The 22,692-nt window shown below is 43.2% G+C and overlaps 1 protein-coding gene across 2 annotated transcripts in view; it reads left to right on the top strand.

Moving 5' to 3' along the window:
• Nucleotides 1-2,700: 2,700 nt before the first annotated feature.
• LOC141102659 (galectin-1-like) overlaps nucleotides 2,701-22,692 on the top strand; it is a 36,757-nt gene continuing 16,765 nt past the window's right edge. The window contains exon 1 of one of the 2 annotated variants that reach the window (XM_073591569.1): nucleotides 2,701-2,825. In XM_073591569.1, the coding sequence (XP_073447670.1) occupies nucleotides 2,749-2,825 (77 nt within the window). In that variant the 5' untranslated portion in view covers nucleotides 2,701-2,748. Of the gene's footprint in view, nucleotides 2,826-17,750; nucleotides 18,253-22,692 lie in introns of those variants that run through there. The other variant, XM_073591568.1, reaches the window with a different exon arrangement.

Raw genomic sequence — 22,692 nt, forward strand, 5'->3', positions numbered from 1 at the left:
CACCCCATTCAGTGTTGGGAACACATCCGTTGTGTGCCGCCACCAATCCCCCATATGTCCCGCTGAGCACCACGCTGTGACATCTCCTCACACAATAAAATCTCACAGCACCGCTCCGGGACTCCTTTGCTCCAGCCTGTCCCTCTGGTGCGGCGCTGTGTGTCTGTGTGTACAGCAGAGCGGAGGGGCGGGGCTTGGTGGAGATGGGAGCATTGGAGGTGCAGCATCTGTTAGCTGACCTCCCGCCCAGCAGGGAGATTATGGAGCGGGTGGATGGCACTGGCCTGGACCCGGTGGGGAGGTCATGGAGCGGGTGGATGGCGCTGGCCTGGCCCCGGTGGGGAGGTCATGGAGCGGGTGGATGGCACTGGCCTGGCCCCGGTTGGGAGATTATGGAGCGGGTGGATGGCACTGGCCTGGCCCCGGTGGGGAGATCATGGAGCGGGTGGATGGGGCTGGCCTGGCCCCGGTGGGGAGATCATGGAGCGGGTGGATGGGGCTGGCCTGGCCCCGGTGGGGAGATCATGGAGCAGGTGGATGGCACTGGCCTGGCCCCGGTGGGGAGATCATGGAGCAGGTGGATGGCACTGGCACACCCAGTGCTGAGGAGAGCCCTGACAATGTTTGATGAAGCCATGAAGAGCAGAGATAAGGAGGAGGATGGATCTACACCGAGCTGTGTGGAGGAGGGGAGGGGAGGGGGGGTGAGTAGTGCAGGAAGGAGGAGTCAGGTGGGTCAGTGTAATGATCAGGTGGGTCAGTGTAATGGTCAGGTAGGTCAGTGTAGGGTTCAGGTCGGTCAGTATAATGGTCAGGTAGGTCAGTGTAGGGTTCAGGTGGGTCAGTGTAATGTGAGTGGTGCAGGAAGTAGGAGTCAGGTGGATCAGTGTGTGTCAGGGGGTCAGTGTAGGGGTCAGATAGGTCACATGTGTTGCAGGGGCAGGGTAAAGTAGAGTCAGGGGCGTGGCAGTAAAATGAGGTATCGCCTAGGGTGTCAGATCCTTGCACCAGCCCTGCACATATAGTTAAGAATTGACCTATGAGCTCCCCATGGGCCATGGTGGTATTATACAGGTGCCCCCCAATGGGCTGCACACGAGGAACCCCTCCACTTCTCTATATGGAGAAAGTCACTGTATGTATATCTTCACACTCCTATCATGTAGTCTTGTTCACAATGGATTTGTGTATTTACAGAATGAAAAGTATAGACCAATTAATGTGACTATCTTTTGATCTTTTGCCATTGAATATTTTCTATCACATATATTTATTATATATCCAATTTTACTACACTTACAAAAAAACTCTCTCATGACTTTATAGACACTATTACCAAAAGTATTGGGACACCTGCCTTTACACACACATGAACTTTAATGGCATCCCAATCTTAGTCCGTAGGGTTCAATATTGAGTTGGCTCCGCCCTTTGCAGCTATAACAGCTTCAACTCTTCTGGGAAGGCCGTCCACAAGGTTTAGGAGGGTGTCTATGGGAATGTTTGACCATTCTTCCAGAAGAGTATTTGTGAGGTCAGGCACTGATGTTGGATGAGAAAGCCTGGCTCACAGTCTCCGCTATAATTCATCCCAAAGGTGTTCTATCAGGTTGAGGTCAGGACTCTGTGCAGGCCAGTCAAGTTCCTCTACCTCAAACTCACTCATCCATGTCTTTATGGATTTTGCTTTGTGCACTGGTCCAAATCATTTGGTGGAGGGGGGATTATGGTTTGCTTTTTCAGGGGTTGGACTTGGCCCCTAAGTACCAGAGAAAAGGGACTCTTAAGGCATCGTCATCATACCAAGACATTTTGGAAAATTTCATGCTCCCAACTTTGAGGGAACCGTTTGGGGATTGTCTCTTCCTGTTCCAACATGACTGCACAAAGTAAGGTCCATAAAGACATGGATGAGTGAGTTTGGGTTGGAGGAACTTGACTGGCCTGCACAGAACCCTGACCTCAACCCCATAGAACACCTTTGGGATGAATTAGAGCAGAGACTGTGAGCCAGACCTTCTCATCCAACATCAGTGCCTGACCTCACAAATGCACTTCTGGAAGAATGTCTATGGGAATGTTTGACCATTCTTCCAGAAGCGCATTTGTGAGGTCAGGCACTGATGTTGGACAAGAAGGCCTGGCTTGCAGTCTCTGCTCTAATTCATTACACCCACCATGCCTTGTAACCCACTCTACATAGAAGGGTGTCAGCTGTCCCTGACTCTGGAGGTTCTCATTAGACCAAAAGGGTCTCAGGACTTCACTACATACATTTAACCCTATGCTTGTGCATTGTGTTTGGGGAATTTTTTTTAAGTGCTCATGTAACCTGTGTTACCCTGCACCAGGGGGGCCCAAATTTTTGTCAATAGTACATTTTAGTATTTAAAAGTGATATTCTGTTACACATGTATTTTGCTCTGAGAAGAAAGCTTGAACCTCAAAACACGTCATCCCTTCCTGTACACTATGAGGTCTTCCCATTCCATCTGGGGATTATGGTGGATCTGGAGGTGGTCTGATCAGGTTTTTAGATATGTCTATGTATGATGTTTGAGTATTAATTTGCCACTTATTTACCTAATAAAATAGATTTATGGTAATGCACTAGGTCGGTGTGATTTGTAGTTGCAGCCACTGTGGAACAATTCTTCCTGAAAGTTCAGTGAAGTCATTCAAGTCTGGTCTCAGCTCTCCCATCCTACTAGTGAGAGGGAGAAGGAGATCTGAGCTGCTGAGTCACTGATGAGGGAGCAGAGTGACCCGAGCAACTGGGAAAGGGAGCAGAGTGACCCGAGCAACTTCTGGGAGCAGCTATACAGGTTAGTGGGGTTCAGGATTAAAGAACGACAACAATGTATGTCAGTTGTCACATTTCAGATGATGGCTGATAAGTCAGACAAGTTTTATCCAGGATGACATTTTGTCACAATGTAGAAGAACAAATGTTGGAGCTAAATTTGCTCTGAGCAAAACAATCTGATGTCAGGTATTTGAGGGACCACACACCCCAAATTCCCAGTGAGGGGTCAGTAGGATGTATTGTACACAGAGCACACTTCTACTTTTGTAAGTTGTACTTTTGGTAAATTGTATTATACAGAGAGCAGACATTATATAAGAAGTAAAAAAGGAAAAACAGCAAAGGCGCCTCTTAGTAAGATCGCAAGTATTTAATGATACAATTCCATTAATACACTCACATGTGAAGACTATATAGTCCGGCATAGGTAGATACAGTAAAGGCCATGTCCGTACTCCCAGATACAAAGAAAAAGCCTGATTCCTCTATGCTGCCTGCTGGTGTAATGCCGACTTCCGGGTTTCGTAGATCGCCGTCCAGAACGAGGCTTGGTCAGGCAGTTGAATAGAGGGCTGGAGCGCAGGTCGGTGGTGACACTGTACTGCTGTAAAACAACGCGTTTCAGAGCATGCGCATTGCAGCACACTCCTTTTTCAAGCTATCTTCAAGCTATAGATAGCTTGAAAAAGGAGCGCGCTGCAATGCGCATGCTCTGAAACGTGTTGCTTTACAGCAGTACAGTGCCACCACCGACCTGCGCTCCAGCCCTCCATTCAACTGCCTGACCAAGCCTCGTTCTGTACGGCGATCTACGATCGAAACCCAGAAGTCGGCATTACACCAGCAGGCAGCATAGAGGAATCAGGCTTTTTCTTTGTATCTGAGAGTACGGACATGGCCTTTACTGTATCTACCTATGCCGGACTATACAGTCTTCACATGTGAGTGTATTAATGGAATTGTATCATTAAATACTTGCGATCTTACTAAGAGGCGCCTTTGCTGTTTTTCCTTTTTTACATATTTGGAGTGGCTTCACCCCCTTCATAAGGCTGCCCTAGCAACAGACCGTACACATCTCACGAGGAGCTTTTCAGTGCTCAAAGGACTTTTTAAAATGTACATTGGGACTTATTGTCACACATTGTAACCTGCGCTGCTTATTGTATTGTATTATATAAGAAGTAGCCAAGGTTAGCATCTTCACCTACCTTATACAGTCCTTCGGAATGAAGCCCTCCACCTCCACACACTGGCCGGGTTTGAGGCTGAAGTTATACAAGGAAAAAATCTGTATGGGAGAAAAGAGAATTATTACATCTTGTATAATAGAGAGAGGGGAGATTATTATTACACCCTGTATATACACAGAAGAGACGTCTCATGGTTGCAGTTACTGTACTCAGGATAAATTTAGGATTTTTGTGAGTCGCAGCACTTTGTTGGATTCTTTGTGTGGGGGAGGGGAGGGAGCTCAGACATCCCCAGCAGATCACAAATGTCTTCTAATGAGTTCAATAACTTGACAATATATACATTTTCTCTTATAATGTTCATGTCATGTATGCCGGCTGCCCAGATCTTTATATAAGTTATAGTCCTATCTACAGACAGCCAGACGGTGCCAATTACTGACGGGCACAAGGCCTGCTCTAACTCCCACCTTCCATCCCACATGGAGAGAGGTAATGATCTGCCACAATGGAGTAACCCAGAGGGACTGGACATGTCACATCTCAGAATAGGACCATTAGATTTATAAAACTGCACAGCAAATGGTTAATATAATTATTCATACATTAACGATAAGGAGGCAAAGACATGGCAATGGTGGGTCACTAAGGGCAAATGTGGAGGAGGGGAGTGTCTGAGCCATCCCAGTATATACCGTATACTAAGAATACCCAGGAAGGCAGACCCAGCTCTGTGCCAGGATATCAAAATACATTCATCACACCCTAAATATAAATAACTGGAAGGACAAGAACCAAAACCTTGACCTACACCCAACAACCCTCTACCCTCACCAGCACCACTACCCACATCCATCTGCCCCATACCAACCACTGCCCTTACCCAACAGCATCATACACACCACTTCCCACATCACTATACCAACCACTGCCTACACAACCCATTTGCAGCTTCCATCGGTGCTCATACTCACATTCGCTGCCATTCTGCTTCCTTATCAGACAAACTTGTGATCAGCTGCACTTCTACCTCTTCATATATAGGAGGTCTGCTGAGGGCAGAGCCAGTCAGGAGGGAGGAGTCCTGAAGGATCACCCCACCCAGAAGGATCACCCCACCCAGAGGGATAACCCCGCCCAGAGGGATCACCCCGCCCAGAAGGATCACCCCACCCAGAAGTATAACCCCCCCCAGTGCTCCCTGGACTGAGAATTGTCCCAGAAGCGCTCATTACAGAGAATGAATGAAATGAGGATCCGATGTGACTGAGCATGGGGCGTCCATCGTCACTCTGCTGGGATGTCACCACTCACCACAAACAGCAAGGGGGCAAAAGATGACTATCCTCAAAGTCATTTCTACAACACAAAGGGGGAGATTTACTAAAACTGGAGAGTGCAAAATCTGATGCAGCTGTGCATGGGAGCCAATCAGCTTCTCACTTCAGCTTCTTCAATTAAGCTTTGCCAAATAAAATCCTGGAAGCTGATTGGTTTCTATGCAGAGTTGCACCAGATTCTCTACTCTCCAGTTTTAGTCAGGCTGCTTTCACACTGATTTGTTTTTCTTGAAGCGGAAAAAGCAGAAGAAAAACAAATGACTATGAAATCTTTTAGAACTCTTCAAACTGATTTGTTTTGTAAAATTCTGCTTACTGCATTTCTGGTGCATGTTTGGTGCGGAAAAAAAAAAAAAAAACACACTAAAAAAGCACTTCCTCTTTGAAATTAATTCACACTACATCAAAAACTCATAAAAAATGCACCTGCGGTTGTGTTTTTGGTGCAGCTTTTGAGTCACATGTCTTTTTTTTTTCACAGGTGCAAAATGCACCAGAAATGCGGCCAAAACGATATAAAAATGCAGCAAACACACGTGTGTTTTTCTTAGTTTTTGAAAGGAAGCAATGTGCAAGTAGATTTACTCTCCCCCAAAGTAACAATTTACATTATCTGATACACATGACATCACATGAGATTCATGACATCATATGAGACACAAGAGGAACATAAAATCAAAGATAAGTGACAGTATAAGCTCCTCTGTACAGAGACTGATGTGACTGTGGGGGGAGGGGGCATTAGAGTGTAAGCTCCTCTGTACAGAGACTGATGTGACTGTGGGGGGAGGGGACATTAGAGTGTAAGCTCCTCTGTACAGAGACTGATGTGACTGGCTCAGTGTTCTCTGTACAGCGCTGCAGTATATGTCAGAGCTTTATAAATGTATAATAATTGAAGAATATTACTAATATCTAATATTCTAGGGCATTTCTGGATGAATAGCATCGATAGTCAGACTGACTTGAAAACAAAGTGTGAGTTTATTGATCACACTTGGCATCATAAATACAATGAAAAAAGTATAACAGTTCAGTTCAGTGTAGGTAAAAATATATGAAATAGAATAGTCATAAAGCTATAATAAGCTTATGAAAGCCTGTGTGCTTCATGGCAGATGGCTTCAGTCTTTCATGATGTTTTGTGAAACCAAAGAGAAGCAGAAAATGATGTTCTTAGACTTCTGGCAGATCTCAGCTGTCCCAACTTATCAGTCTCTTTGTGTAAATATGTCGGTGTCATCTCTCTAGTGGGTGTCTGTGTCTGTCTGCCCTCCAATATGGAAACGTTGGCTTTATATGTTACATGTGAACCTCATAACCTCACACACACTTTAAACCTTGTATGGCACACATTCATTTCTGCTAACTTCAGTAATATGCTACACAAAAGGAAATCCTAACTCAGAGAGTCATGGAGTTTGATTGACAAGCCCACATGTAACACTCTATAAGTAATATGCTGATCATGTAATGTTATATAAACATCTACATAATATGAACACATATTACCAATTTTACATTAAGTAACTATATACTAATACTTATTAATATGACTGAGACTACCCTAAACTTAACAAGATATAATCCACAATATATTATTCCTGCCTCCATGCTGCCAAACAAGCCTCAAGGTCATTTGGGGGGGTTTTGTGCCACCTGGGCATTTTATGGCCTTCAAAACTGTGATAGGTAGTGAGGAGTGAAGTCAAAAATGTACACCCTTAGAAATCCTGAAGGCGGTGATTGGTTTTCGGGGCCCCGTACACGGCTATGCTCCCAAAAAGTCCCACACATGTGGTATCCCTGTACTCAGGAGAAGCAGCTGAATGTATTTTGGGGTGCAATTCCACATATGCCCATGGCCTGTGTGAGCAATATATCATTTAGTAACAACTTTTTGTAATTTTTTTTGTCATTATTCAATCACTTGGGACAAAAAAAGATATTCACTGGGCTCAACATGCCTCTCAGCAATTTCCTTGGGGTGTCTACTTTCCAAAATGGGGTCATTTGGGGGCAGTTTGTACTGCCCTGCCATTTTAGCACCTCAAGAAATGACAGAGGCAGTCATAAACTAAAAGCTGTGTAAATTCCAGAAAATGTACCCAAGCTTGTAGACGCTATAACTTTTGCGCAAACCAATAAATATACGCTTATTGACATTTTTCTTACCAAAGACATGTGGCCGAATACATTTTGGCCTAAATGTATGACTAAAATTGAGTTTTTTGGATTTTTTTCATAACAAAAAGTAGAAAATATCATTTTTTTTCAAAATTTTTGGTCTTTTTCCGTTATGTTAAATTGGGAAGTTAGCACCTGCTTTGGCTGTTCGAAAAGATAAAGTGCAACCAGATCAAAGTCCAGGATACCCTTTAGTGTTCAAAAGAGAGCTGATCACTGAAGGTGACATGTCATGGACATGGTAGTATTAGTAAAGTAGTATTAGAGCACAGATAACGCTAAATTATCTCACTGCAGCTCAAGGTGGGATGTGTTAGGTATTTCACACTGACTGTTGTAGATACATTTCTGATAATGAGGACATTATTAAAGGGTATCTTGCTAAGATAAGAGAAGTACAGAATAAGGCCAGAGATATTGTTAAAGATGAATGAAACCCCTTTAAGTGTTTAGGAGGTTTTGGTGACTTTTTATATGGCATAGCAAGATGGTTACAGAAACTAGGCGCTTACATTGTGATGTTCCTCTTTCTCATATTTGTTATTTACATCTTCATCAGGCTATGTCTCTGTATGACTACCCGCTGTACCAACAAATGTACCACCAGCCCTGATGAACCCATTATTGTGAGAAAGCTAGGAGAGAGCTGAACAGGATGCCGTTTCCCTTTTCGGAGCAGACATACCATCCATACATAGAGGTTTATATTACATAAGTGGAAAGAAAGCTTACGCCTGGCTTTCTACTAATGTTACAGGAACATGTTATATTGGGAAGTTAGCATCTGCTTTGGCTGTTCGCAAAGATACAGTGTGTCCAGATAAAAGTCCAAAATACTCTTCAGTGTTCAAAATAGAACTGTTTACTGAAGGTGACATGTCATGGTCATGGTTCAATTCCTGGACAGGATGGGGAATTGAAGCAATGAAAAGAATAAATAATTACACTAGAATTGTAGATGAGATTATTAACCTTACTACCACTGATAATAAAAAGCAAAAACACGCCCTGAATATTTTCGTCCTGCAACTTCCTCCGGGAGCGCCCTCAATAAATGTGAGAAATGGAATTACACTATTGTAAGTGTTTCTTTTATTCCTGAGAATCAATGGAATTGCTGTGACTCCCCTTTTCTGAGTCACCCCTTTTCAACGCCCCTACCCACCTCCCAGTACCGCCCCTTTTAGACAATAAAGAAACAAGTATCATTTTGAGGTGCTAAGTAACTTGTATGGAATTTGGCAACAATATCAAGAAAAGCAGTAAAATAGATCCCCTTCAGCCAGCAACAATAGATCCCCCTAACAACAATGTACCACCCACAACAAAATCCCCCCCCCCAGCAACAATAGACTCCCGGGAAGCATCAACAGATTTCTGACCCACCCCTAGCAACAATAGGTCCCCCACCAGCAACAACAGACCTCCTCAGCAACAATAGACCCCCCCTGCAAAAATAGATCCCCTCCAGCTAGAATAGATCCCCAGCAGTGAGCATCAATACCCTGCAGCACACCCCAGCACCCCTTGCCATTACATACAGTCAGTCCAGGAGGTGCCGGAACTGCGATCCACTGTGTTCCCGCTGAAAAAAAGCCCTGTAAATATATTATATATATATACTCTGCATTCAGTGTAGCCTATATATTCAGTGGAGACTCTATATTCAGTCAGCGCTTCATTCATCACTGCACCATGGTTGTTATGGTGTCAGGATGATTGAAGTGCATTATATATATTATTACATTGTAATATAAAATTAAATGGTTCAGCTTGCCATAATGCAGAATCAGTGGGAGTCCCGAGTGTGTCACTTTCCACCGTCGCCTGCCACACATTGCGAATTGTCACTTGCCTGCCACCAGATGCAGATTGTCACTTGCCACGTCACCTGCCACACCTTGTGGATTGTCACTTGCCACGTCACCTGCCACACCTTGCAGATTGTCACTTGTCACGTCACTTGCCACACATTGCGGATTGTCCACTTGCCACGTCACCTGTCACTTGCCATGTCACCTGCCACACCTTGTGGATTGTCACTTGCCACGTCACCTGCCACAATTTGCAGATAGTCATCTGCCTGCTAAGGTGGTGTTTTGTCTGTTTCTTGCTGTGTCCCAGACTCAGGCAGCAGAGAGGTAATGTAATCTCTATGCTGCCCACGCTGCCTGCACAGTGAGGGCGAAACTTAGTTACTGCAGGGATGCAGGGCGGTGAGAGATGATCTCATCTCTCTGCTCCCCATCCTTTGGCTAGCTGATTGGCCAGATGTGCGCTCATGCACTGACGTGCAGCCCAGCCCACAAACTGCGCCAACCACTCACAAACCACGCCACCCGGTTCACCCGCGGAGAGACCTGTGGAGCGACTCGTGGAGCCGCCTGTTCTCTTATCTGCCAGGCCCGCAACAAATTTCTCGGGGGTGACAATTGCCTCGTTGCCCCCCCTAGATCTGCCCCTGCACAGAGGTGATAACCCTTCCGTGTGTTTTCCAAAAAGCTTAAAAATTGATTTTTTGGCTGGAGCTGCACTTTAAAAATGTACCAGTTCAAAATTACAAACAGATTCTACTTAACAACAAACCTACAGTCCCTGTCTTGTTTGTACCGCCTGTATACTGCTGTTCAGAGTATATAGGGCCTGGGGGCCCCACACCTTTCCTTTTTTAAATTTGGGTGTGTGGTTCCCCTTAATATCCATACAAGACCCAAAGGGCCTGGTAATGGACTGGGGGGTACCCATGCCGATTGTCTCACTGATTTTCATCCATATTGCCAGGACCCGACATTACATTAAACCCGCAAGCAGTTTTAAATGACTTTTATTCCTTTAAAAATGTCATTTTGCTCTCGGACTGTTCTAAGCGCAGGAAACACGCGCCACTTTACAGGCATACTATAGACACCCCCCAGGTACGATATTTAAAGGAATATTTCACTTTTTTTCACTTTAAGCATCATTAAAATCACTGCTCCCGAAAAAACAGACGTTTTTAAAACTTTTTTTGCATTAATACATGTCCCCTGGGGTAGGACCCGGGTCCCCAAACCCTTTTTAGGACAATACCATGCAAATTAGCCTTTAAATTTAGCACTTTTGATTTTGAACATTCGAGTCCCATAGACTTCAATGGGGTTCTAAAGTTTGCGCAAATTTTTGGTCCGTTCGCAGGTTCTGGTGCGATCAGAACCGGGGGGTGTCCAGCTCATCCCTAATTAGTATCATCTAGTGTCCCTCCCAAAACACCTTGTCCGCATGTTAATGCAGACAAGGGCCTCATCCCCACAACCCTTGCCTGGATGTTATGGGGGTCTGCGGGCGGGGGGCTTATTGGAATCTGGAAGCCCCTTTTAACATCCCACCCCCCCATGTAAATGGGTATGGGGTACAATGTACCCCTTCCCATTCAACAAAAAAGTAAAAACAAAGGGAGACAGTTTTGGACAATTCCTGTATTACAAAAAAAGTGTCCCGCAATGTCCATCCATCTTCAATCACAGCGCCTGATGGACCCAAAAAATAGGAAAAAATAAATAGCTTTGCCTAGCTGGGAGGCGTCTTTTCGCAGTGACAGCTGCTATATAGCCGAGGGTGGGGCCCCCTGGTGATGTAACCGGGTGACCCCACCCCCTTCTAGCATTCTAGCCCTAATAATTACAGCAAACACTAAACAAAACTCTATCTCTAACCCGAGACCTTAACCCTAATCTGTGACTTTGGACACATAGTATAGTGGGATACAGGGCGCTCTAGATAAAGACCATCCAGGAAACTGAAAGTTCAAACTCTATGACTCAATGAAGACAAGTCGGGTAGTGGGCGGGTGTCTTATGGTACATGTCAGCAGCACTTCATGGGAGAAGCAAAGTCTGGTAAAAGATAAAGCAGAAAGAAGTCTCTTCTAAGTGCAATAAAAAACAAGATTTTAATGGCCTGAGGAGAGAAAAGGTGTACAGGTTTATCATATAATGTGAAACCTCCACCCTACAGGATCCGCTGTGCTGCACTCAGGGTCATAAAAAGGAGATTGTGCGCATGCTCCAAAACGCATCACCTCCCCTCCTGACGTCACATCTGGTAACTGTGTTCCATGCTGGTTCCAGCAGTGAGGTGGATCCTGTAGGGTACCTGACATGCAACTCCACACTGCTGGCCGGCTAGAAGACACGTTGATAAGGATCACACAGGGAGCTCCTCCCACTGGACGCTTCACATTATATGATGAGCCTGTAAAAAACACAAGGCGCAAAACACATTAGGAACGCATCTACTGGGGGTCCATTGAGGTCTATTAAATACAAACTGCATCCTGTTGTGGAGAAAAAGTCCCTGACCCTTTCCAAAAACGCAGTGGCTGAAAATCGCATGGATGCAAACATGTCCCACAGGAAACAATGTTAAATGGACTGTGGTGTGTGAACCGAGCCTAAGACCCCTTTCACACTGAGGCGCTTTACAGGCACTACAGCTCTAAAAATAGAGCCTGCATAGCGCCTGTAAAGAGCCTCTCCTGTCTCTTCAGTGTGAGAGCCCCGAGGACCTTCACATTGGAGCGGTGCGCTGGCAGGATGCTAAAAAAAAGTCCTGCTAGCAGCATCTTTGGAGCGGTGAAGGAGCAGTGAATACTCTATTCCTATACCACTCCTGCCTATTGAACTGAATGGACACCGCTGCCGAACCGCCGGCAAAGCGCTGCTGCAGCTGCACTTTGCGGGTTGTTTTAACCCTTTTTTGGCCCCTAGCAGGGGTTAAAACCACCCCGCTATTGGCCGAACCCCCCAAAAAATGGTGGTAAAGTGCCGCAAAAAATAGCGACGCTTTACCGCCAACGGTGCTGACACCCCAGTGTGAAAGGGGTCCAAAGGGAATATATTGAAGAGTTAACAACTAAAGCAGACATAATGGAGCTTTTCTCAACAGTAGAGAAGATACAATACAACTGGGACACGGAGTGGAGGCAGTTGAGCCCCTGTCTTTATGGTCCTTGCTTTGTGCACTGATTGGTCCAAATCATTTGGTGGAGGGGGGATTATGGTGTGGGGGTGTTTTTCAGGGGTTGGGCTTGGCCCCTTAGTTCCAGTGAAGAGAACTCTTAAAGCCTCAGCATACCAAGACATTTTGGACAATTTTATGCTCCCAACTTTTTGGGAACAGTTTGGGGATGTCCCCTTCCTGTTCCAACATGACTGAGCACCAGTGCACAAAGCAAGGTCCATAAAGACATGGATGAGCGAGTTTGGGGTGGAGGAACTTGACTGGCCTGCACAGAGTCCTGACCTCAACCCGATAGAACACCTTTGGGATGAATTAGAGCGGCGATTATGAGCCAGGCCTTCTCGTCCAACATCAGTGCCTGACCTCACAAATGCTCTTCTGGAAGAATGGTCAAACATTCCCATAGACACCCTCTTAAACCTTGTGGACGGCCTTCCCAGAAGAGTTGAAGCTGTTATAGCTGTAAAGGGTGGGCCAACTCAATATTGAACCCTACGGACTAAGACTGGGATGTCATTGAAGTTCATATGTGTGTAAAGGCAGGCGTCCCAATACTTTTGACAATATAGTGTATAAGAAGAGTGTATTACCTTTCCTCTTAGGTGGAGACTAAAGTTAGAGGTAGATAGGACTATGGAGGTAGAATGCTGGGTTCATAAGTGTAAGGGGGGCTATGAAACATTCTATAAGACATGGGGGGTACATGGATCCAATACTCCTCACAGATGTCATTCAGAGAGATAGTATAGGATTCATGAAGGTCACTGTCACTCTCCTATACTCCCCATGGAAGGAACTATTTTCATGGGTTAAAATACTTTTCTTGTATATTATTATAACTATATTCCTAACTTTGTATTTATTTATTTTTGCATTTTTCCACTTTCTATTTATTTATTGCTTAATTGATATTATATTTGCATTTATTTGTAAAATCATACTGAGAAATCAATTAAAATAAGATATTATACAAAAATCTATTTCAAGGGAGGTTTTTTGCAAATCCACAAGATTGCCGTGCCGGTTATAGGTCAAAGGAATGGTAAAGACCCCCGGGGGGGGGGGGGGAGGGGAATGTACAGAATGTTCTTGTGTGTGGCATGTTGCCTTTTTGAAAGACTAAAATGAAATTTGACCATAAGCAATACAAGACGTATCTAATGATGATTGATGGACATGAAAGAAGTCTTCAGTGTTTATGTGACACTTGTTGAGAGACGTTATCTGTCACCAGAGACATTTCTGTACTGATGAGGAGAAAACACGATCCTCCTCCGATCCCCGGAGATTTCCCTGCGAGTCGTCCCGACCCGACTGAGGATAAAGACAGGTGAGGTCCTTCCCTTTCTCAGGAAAAATCTGCCCGTCTATTGCCAGCTTTACTCTCTTCCCACCCGTTATTTACCTCGAGATCTACAAGACACCCATAGCCAGGTACACAGATGTCCCATGATGATCACAGCCATATGCACAGATATTCCAAGACACCCGGAGAACACTGAACCAATCACATCAGTCTCTGTACCAGAGGAGCTTACACTCTAATGTCCCCTCCCCCCACAGTCACACACTATTATTATTATACATGTATATAGCTCTGACATATACCGCAGTGTGTATTACCCCCCTGCTGTGAGGTAGGTTCTTGGCTCCTGAAGTGGCCGTGGATTATATGGAGCGGCCGGTTCTGATGGCGGGTCGGAGTTCAGGTTTCCAACACCAGAACATCATCCATATTGCAGCAAGTCCAAACACAACATGACGGCCATGGGCAGCCCCATAGAATTATTTATTTGGCCCCTAAATAATATTGTACTTTTCTCAATGCACAATCCATACAAAGATATATTCTACTATTTGTGAAGCCAATTCAGACTTTGTATCAGCAGTAACAGGAAGTTTTCATGGTGAATCTGTGTTCTGTTTCCAATGCTGCTTTATACATTGCCGTACTTCAATCGTCCGCCCAGTCTGCCCAGACAGTATAATCACCTGCTGACCTGGCACCATCCACAGGCAGCTTTCCTCATCAATAATGGAATGTCATTTTACTTCAGATAAGAACAGTACAGAGGATGTGTGTCCAGTCTTTAAAGTGTAAGAAGACAATGACTTTCCTGCACTGTGTCTCAGAGAAGAACTAACACTGACTGAGGGACTATGGTAGAAACAGGGAGTGTGTAGCTAAGACTACACTAACTAGCACTAAACAGGAGGGGAGAACACAGGGAGATAGCAAATCACATAACTAAAGAAGTTGTAGTTGCCCTAAACTACCACTAGATGTCAGCATACAACAGAACAGTAACCTGATACAGTTTAGTACAAGAGAAAAAATACATAGAGGTGAGACAGAAGAACAAACACAACACTACATGATATCAGCAAATATCATTTATTTCAATCGGCCCACATAATGCATGTAAATGTGCAAAAATCCAGCATGTCCCGTGTTCTATGCTGCAGCACATAAACATGAAGAAGTCACATGGGGATGAAGGGGGATTCATGTTCATGTAGTGGAATGTATCTTCCTGCAGGACGAGTGTGACCGGCCATGAGGAGAGTTCTGGTGGTGAAGGAGTTAAGGGATAAAACATATCAGGAGAGACTGCAGGGACTTCATATGTACAGTCTGGAGGAAAGAAGGGAAAGGATGGACATGACCAGAACATTAAAATACATCAAGAGGGTGAATAAGGATCTGGAGGGCGGGATTTCCAATATGAAGCCAAGATGAAGAACACGGGACATGACCTCCAACTAACTGGAGGAAAGTTCCAAACTCATCTTAGAAAGGAATATTTTACTGAAAGGGTAGTTGATGCTCGGAATAGACCTCCAGCAGAGGTAGTGAGTCCATCAGCAGGAAATGGCTTCAAACATGATTGGGACAAACAGAGATCTAAACTCAGACAAAGAAGTTACCAAGGGATGTAGTGGTTGGTATCGGGGTGTGAGGTGGGGGGCAGGGAATGGAAATTGTTACTTTGGGGTCGGTTTACTAAAACTGGAAAGTAGAGAATCTGGTGCAGCTCTGCATAGAAACCAATCAGCTTCCAGCATTTTTTTGGCAAAGCTTAATTGAAGAAGCTGAAGTTAGAAGCTGATTGGCTCCCATGCACAGCTGCACCAGATTTTGCACTCTCCAGTTTTAGTAAATCTCCCCCTTTGTGTTGTAGAAATGACTTTGAGGATAGTCATCTTTTGCCCCCTTGCTGTTTGTGGTGAGTGGTGACATCCCAGCAGAGTGACGATGGACGCCCCATGCTCAGTCACACCGGATCCACATTTCATTCATTCTCTGTAATGAGCGCTTCTGGAACAATTCTCAGTCCAGGGAGTACTGGGCGGGGTGATCCCTCTGGGCGGGGTGATCCCTCTGGGCGGGGTGATCCCTCTGGGTAGGGTGATCCTTCTGGGCGGGGTGATCCTTCGGGGGCTGGGTGACTCCTCCCTCCTGACTGGCTCCACCCTCAGCAGACCTCCTATATATGAAGAGGTAGAAGTGCAGCTGATCACAAGTTTGTCTGATAAGGAAGCAGAATGGCAGAGAATGTGAGTATGAGCACCGATGGAAGCTGGAAATGGGTTGTGGAGGGTTGCTGGGTGAGGGCAGTGATGCAAATAATGCTGCTGGTTGTATTGGGTATATTGGTGTTGGGTGTAGGTCAAGATTTTAGTTCTTGTCCTTCCAGTTATTTATATTTAGGGTGTGATGAATGTATTTTGATATCCTGACACAGAGCTGGGTCTGTCTTCCTGGGTAGGAATATAATATATATATTTGAATTAATTCTATACGAAATTCGAATTTTGGAAGATGATATATATCATGACATATATATATATATATATATATATATATATATATATATATATATATATATATATATATATATATATATATATATATCTATCATCTTCTGAAATTTGAATTTCATGTAGACTGAAATCAAATTTGAATAGAAAAGATTAGAATAGAATAGAAAATAATAGAACAGAATAGCATAGAAAAACAATAGAACAGAATAGAATAAAATATATATTATGTGTTTTTCTATTCTGTTCCATTGTTTTTCTATGCTATTCTTTTCTATTCTATTCTAAACTTTTCTACTCCAATTTGAATTCATTCTATACGAAATTCGAAAATTTCGGAAGATGGCTTCTGAAATTCGAATTTCGAATAAAATGAATTTGAATAGAAAAGATTAGAATAGAAAATAATAGAAACGAATAGACTAGAAAAACAATAGAAAAGAATAAAATATAATATATATATATATTATATTTTATTCTTTTCTGTTCTATTGTTTTTCAATTATTTTCTATTCTAATCTTTTCTATTTGAATTCAAATTCATACTATACGAAATTTGAATTTTGGAAGATGTATATATAATATTTTTTCTTTGCTGGTCTATTTTTCTATGCTATTCTTTTCCATTTTTTTTCTATTTTATTCTAATGTTTTCTATTTGAATGTGAATTAATTCTATACGAAATTCGAATTTCGGAAAATGGTTATATAGAAGTAGAATGAAATCAAATTCTAATAGAAAAGACTAGAATAGAAAAAACAATAGAACAGAATAGAATTTAAAAAAAAAAAATATATAACCATCTTCTGAAATTGGAATTTGGCACAGAATGAATTTGAATAGAAAAGATTAGAATAAAATATATTATATTTTTTTTTCTATTCTGTTCTATTGTTTTTCTATGCTATTTTTTCTATTTTCTATTCTATTCGAATTTCGCAAAATGGTTATATATAGTTTACTTTTTCCATTTCGGTCAAATTTTTTCGAATGCGGTAGAATTTTTTCGAATCTGATAGGTTTTTTTTCGAATGCGGTCAAATGTTTTTGAATATGGGCGAATTTTTCAAATTTGAATACGAAACGAAATGAATCCCGAAAACGAATGTATTGAATGCAACAAATTCATCTATACGAATTTAGTTAAATAACGAATCAAAACGAAACGAAACTAAACACATTTTTTCATCTTGCACATGTCTATAATAGAAAATGTGTATATTGTCAAGTCATTGATCTGTCATTAGAAGACATTTGTGATCTGCTGGGGATGTCTGAGCTCCCTCCACTCCCCCACACAAAAGATCTGACAAAGTGCTGCGACCCATGAAAATCCCAAATGTATCCTGAGTACAGTAATTGCTGACATGGTTGATGATTAGAAGAGGCACATCTGGAGGGAGGCGGGGAGGATGCTGACGTGACATGTCAGAGCGTGGGGAGGGGCCTGTCGGCGGCGCTGGTGTGTGGGAGCTGAGGTGGGATGGTCAGACCGAGCGGCGTGAACTCAGAGCAGGGTGAGAGCCTGCAGAGGGATTGACAAAGGACAGACCTCCACACTCGGTATCACTTTAGTGCTACTGCAGCTGCTGGGAGAAGTTGGAGGTTAACGGTTCCTCCATGTGGGAAGCTTGTTCCTGTGTAGCTGGACGAACGTTTCTCCCCCTGTGAGACCCCCCCTGCAGCCCTTCTCACATCCCTACAAGACATTTGGATGGGCTTGAGAGAAGACAGGAGAAGAGAAGAGGAATGGAGGTGGAGTGTATAAGCAGCTTGTGATATCGGTGAACCAGGACGTCTCTGGCACGGAGCAATCAACAGCTGAGCACTCTATCCTGCAGAAAACAAGTGTTTGTCTCAGAACATCTCAGGAGGTATGGAGAGAAGATAATGAATCATTCCAAGGTATGAAAATTAACCCTCTCTCACCTCAAAGAACTGCAGTACTATGCTTTTGAAAGTTATAAAGTATATCTAAAGCTATTTAAAGTTACCACAAGAGACTGTTTTAGATAATTATCTCCACTGAGGTATGGTACACTTCTATGGCACATTATAAACTCACTCCTGTGTTTCTATCTACCTCTCTATTTGTGGTAATCAAGCTTAACCACTTAAGGACCGGACCATTATGCTGCTTAAGGACCAGAGGACTTTTTCCAATTTGGCACTGCGTCGCTTTAACTTCTAATTGCGCGGTCATGCAATGCTGTACCCAAACGAAATTTGCGTCCTTTTCTTCCCACAAATAGAGCTTTCTTTTGATGGTATTTCATCACCTCTGCCATTTTTATTTTTTGCGCTATAAATGGAAAAAGACCGAAAATTTTGAAAAAAAATGATATTTTCTACTGTTTGTTATAAAAAAATTCCAATAAACTCAATTTTAGTCATACATTTAGGCCAAAATGTATTCGGCCACGTCTTTGGTAAAAAAAACGTCAATAAGTGTATATTTATTGGTTTGCGCAAAAGTTATAGCGTCTACAAACTAGGGTACATTTTCTGGAATTTACACAGCTTTTAGTTTATGACTGCCTATGTCATTTCTTGAGGTGTTAAAATGGCAGGGCAGTACAAAACCCCCCCAAATGACCCCATTTTGGAAAGTAGACACTCCAAGGAAATTGCTGAGAGGCATGTTGAACCCATTGAATATTTATTTTTTTGTCCCAAGTGATATAATGAATAATGACAAAAAAATATATATTTACAAAAAGTTGTTACTAAATGATATATTGCTCACACAGGCCATGGGCATATGTGGAATTGCACCCCAAAATACATTCAGCTGCTTCTCCTGAGTACGGGGATACCACATGTGTGGGACTTTTTGGGAGCCTAGCCGCGTACGGGGCCCCGAAAACCAATCACTGCCTTCAGGATTTCTAAGGGCGTAAATTTTTGATTTCACTCCTCACTACCTATCACAGTTTTGAAGGCCATAAAATGCCCAGATGGCACAAAACCCCCCCAAATGACCCCATTTTGGAAAGTAGACACCCCAAGCTATTTGCTGAGAGGCATATTGAGTCCATGGAATATTTTATATTTTGACACAAGTTGCGGGAAAGTGACATTTTTTTTTTTTTTTTTGCACAAAGTTGTCACTAAATGATATATTGCTCACACAGGCCATGGGCATATGTGGAATTGCACCCCAAAATACATTTAGCTGCTTCTCCTGAATATGGGGATACCACATGTGTGGGACTTTTTGGGAGCCTAGCTGCGTACGGGGCCCCGAAAACCAATCACCGCCTTCAGGATTTCTAAGGGTGTAAATTTTTGATTTCACTCTTCGCTGCCTATCACAGTTTCGGAGGGCATGGAATGACCAGGTGGCACAAACCCCCCCCAAATGACCCCATTTTGGAAAGTAGACACCCCAAGCTATTTGCTGAGAGACATGGTGAGTATTTTGCAGCTCTCATTTATTTTTGAAAATGAAGAAAGACAAGAAAAAACTTTTTTTTTTCAATTTTCAAAACTTTGTGACAAAAAGTGAGGTCTGCAAAATACTCACTATACCTCTCAGCAAATAGTTTGGGGTGTCTACTTTCCAAAATGGGGTCATTTGGGGGGTTTTGTGCCACTGGGCATTCCATGGCCTCCGAAACTGTGATAGGTAGTGAAGAGTGAAATCAAAAATTTACGCCCTTAGAAAGCCTGAAGGCGGTGCTTGGATTTCGGGGCCCCGTACGCGGCTAGGCTCCCAAAAAGTCCCACACATGTGGTATCCCCATACTCAGGAGAAGCAGCAGAATGTATTTTGGGGTGTAATTTCACATATTCACATGGCATGTTTGAGCAATATATCATTTAGTGACAACTTTGTGCAAAAAAAAAAAATTTGTCTCTTTCCTGCAACTTGTGTCACAATATAAAATATTCCATGGACTCGACATGCCTCTCAGCAAATAGCTTGGGGTGTCTACTTTCCAAAATGGGGTCATTTGGGGGGGTTTGAACTGTCCTGGCATTTTATGCACAACATTTAGAAGCTTATGTCACACATCACCCACTATTCTAACCACTTGAAGACAAAGCCCTTTCTGACACTTTTTGTTTGCATGAAAATTTTTTTTTTTTTTTGCAAGAAAATTACTTTGAACCCCCAAACATTATATATTTTTTTTAAAGCAAATGCTCTACAGATTAAAATGGTGGGTGTTTCATTTTTTTTTTCCACACAGTATTTGCGCAGCGATTTTTCAAACACTTTTTTTTTGGGAAAAAACACACTTTTTTAAATTTTAATGCACTAAAACACACTATATTGCCCAAATGTTTGATGGAATAAAAAAGATGATCTTAGGCCGAGTACATGGATACCAAACATGACATGCTTTAAAAACGTGCAGTGGCAACAAACTAAATACATTTTTAAAAGCCTTTAAAAGCCTTTACAGGTTACCATGTTAGATTTACAGAGGAGGTCTACTGCTAAAATTACTGCCCCGATCTGATGTTCGTGGTGACACCTCACATGCATGGTGCAATTGCTGTTTACATTTGACGCCAGACCGACCCTTGCGTTCGCCTTTGCGCGAGAGCAGGGGGGACAGGGGTGCTTTTTTTTTTTTTTTTTTTTTTTTTTGCTTTTTTATCTTATTTTTAAACTGTTCCTTTCATTTTTTTTTTAATCATTTTTATTGTTATCTCAGGGAATGTAAATATCCCCTATGATAGCAATAGGTAGTGACAGGTACTCTTTTTTGAAAAAATTGGGGTCTATTAGACCCTAGATCTCTCCTCTGCCCTCAAAGCATCTGACCACACCAAGATCGGTGTGATAAAATGCTTTCCCAATTTCCCAATGGCGCTGTTTACATCTGGCGAAATCTAAGTCATGAAATGCTCGTAGCTTCTGGTTTCTTAGGCCATAGAGATGTTTGGAGCCACTCTGGTCTCTTATCAGCTCTATGGTCAGCTGGCTGAATCACCGGCTGCATTCTCAGGTTCCCTGTTGAGACAGGAGAGCCAAAGAAAAACACGGAAGACTGTGGTGGGGGGGCATTCCCTCCCACTGCTTGTAAAAGCAGTCTAGAGGCTAATTAGCCACTAGGATTGCTTTTACATGAAAGCCGACTGCTGGCTGAAAAGAATGATACCAAAATGATACCTAAACCTGCAGGCATCATTCTGGTATAACCACTCAAAGTCGTGAATGGCGTACCTGAAGACAAAAAAATGGTTAACAATAAAACACAGTAAACGGTAAAGTATAAAAAATTGCATACCTGAAAAGCAAACATGATAAAACATAATAACAATAAAACATTGCAGAATAGAATACAGTAAAAAAGAGCAGAACAATAGAGAGAGAATAGAGAGAGAGAGAACAATAAAACGACAACTATTTTTTAAAATTTTATATATATATATATTTTTTTTTTACACTTTTTTTGTAACTAACTTTTAGAACTGTAACCGGTTCCAGGTTCGGGTCTCTCAAAATGCGATGGCATCTTGGGAGACCCTGTGAAAGTGCGCCTAGTCTGTGCAATGCTGTACCCTACGCTAATATTCAACTAGTGAATGGTAGCGTTCAAAACATTCACCAATGCAAAGACGAGGATTGTCAGGACAGGAGGGACAATAATAGCGGGTGTCACGCCTATATCCGCGCTTGCTGCAGACACGACATCTTTTTTGGGGGGGTTCGTTGGGTAGGGGTACTCGGGAGGACATAAAGAAAATGCCTCTCATGCAGCCGACTGCATTTGGTTGGGGATGTGAATGGGGGAAGTACGGGCGCTGCAGAAGTGGTGGGTTCCCAATTAGGATTGGCGAATGCAGCAGGAAGGGCACTATGGGCACAACGGGCCTGTGTTTGTCTTCTTCTTGGTGGCAGCGGGACACTACTTGTGCTTGCCACCTCACCAGCTTGAACTGCAGTTATGGGACTCGCCACGTCACCAAGTGTTACTGCAGTGCTGGTTTGACTATGACTGGAGTGCACTAGGCCACTGGTGCTTGCCAGTTCACCAAAACACTACCAAAAAAAATGTTAGCAATCGCAGGGATCAGGGCTGACTCTGCGAACGCTGCAGTTATGCGTTTAGTGTTTTGTAAGTGACAGTGATCGATCGATACTGCACTTGGGTGGGCTGGGCCGGGCGGAGGGGCAAAACGCAGGTGCTAGCAGGTATCTGGGCTGATCCCGCTAACACTGCATTTTTGGGAACCCTAAACTGCTGGGGACGCTAGTATAGATCTGATCAGATCAGATATTGATCCGTTCAGATACTATACCACTAAGGGAGGTGTACACTGTGTGCATGGGTGTTAGCGGTACTGGCGCTAACCTGACGCTGCCTGGGGCTGGTGCTTACCAGTTCA

This window comes from Aquarana catesbeiana, linkage group LG07, assembly GCF_042186555.1.
Source record: "Aquarana catesbeiana isolate 2022-GZ linkage group LG07, ASM4218655v1, whole genome shotgun sequence".
Taxonomy (NCBI): domain Eukaryota; kingdom Metazoa; phylum Chordata; class Amphibia; order Anura; family Ranidae; genus Aquarana; species Aquarana catesbeiana.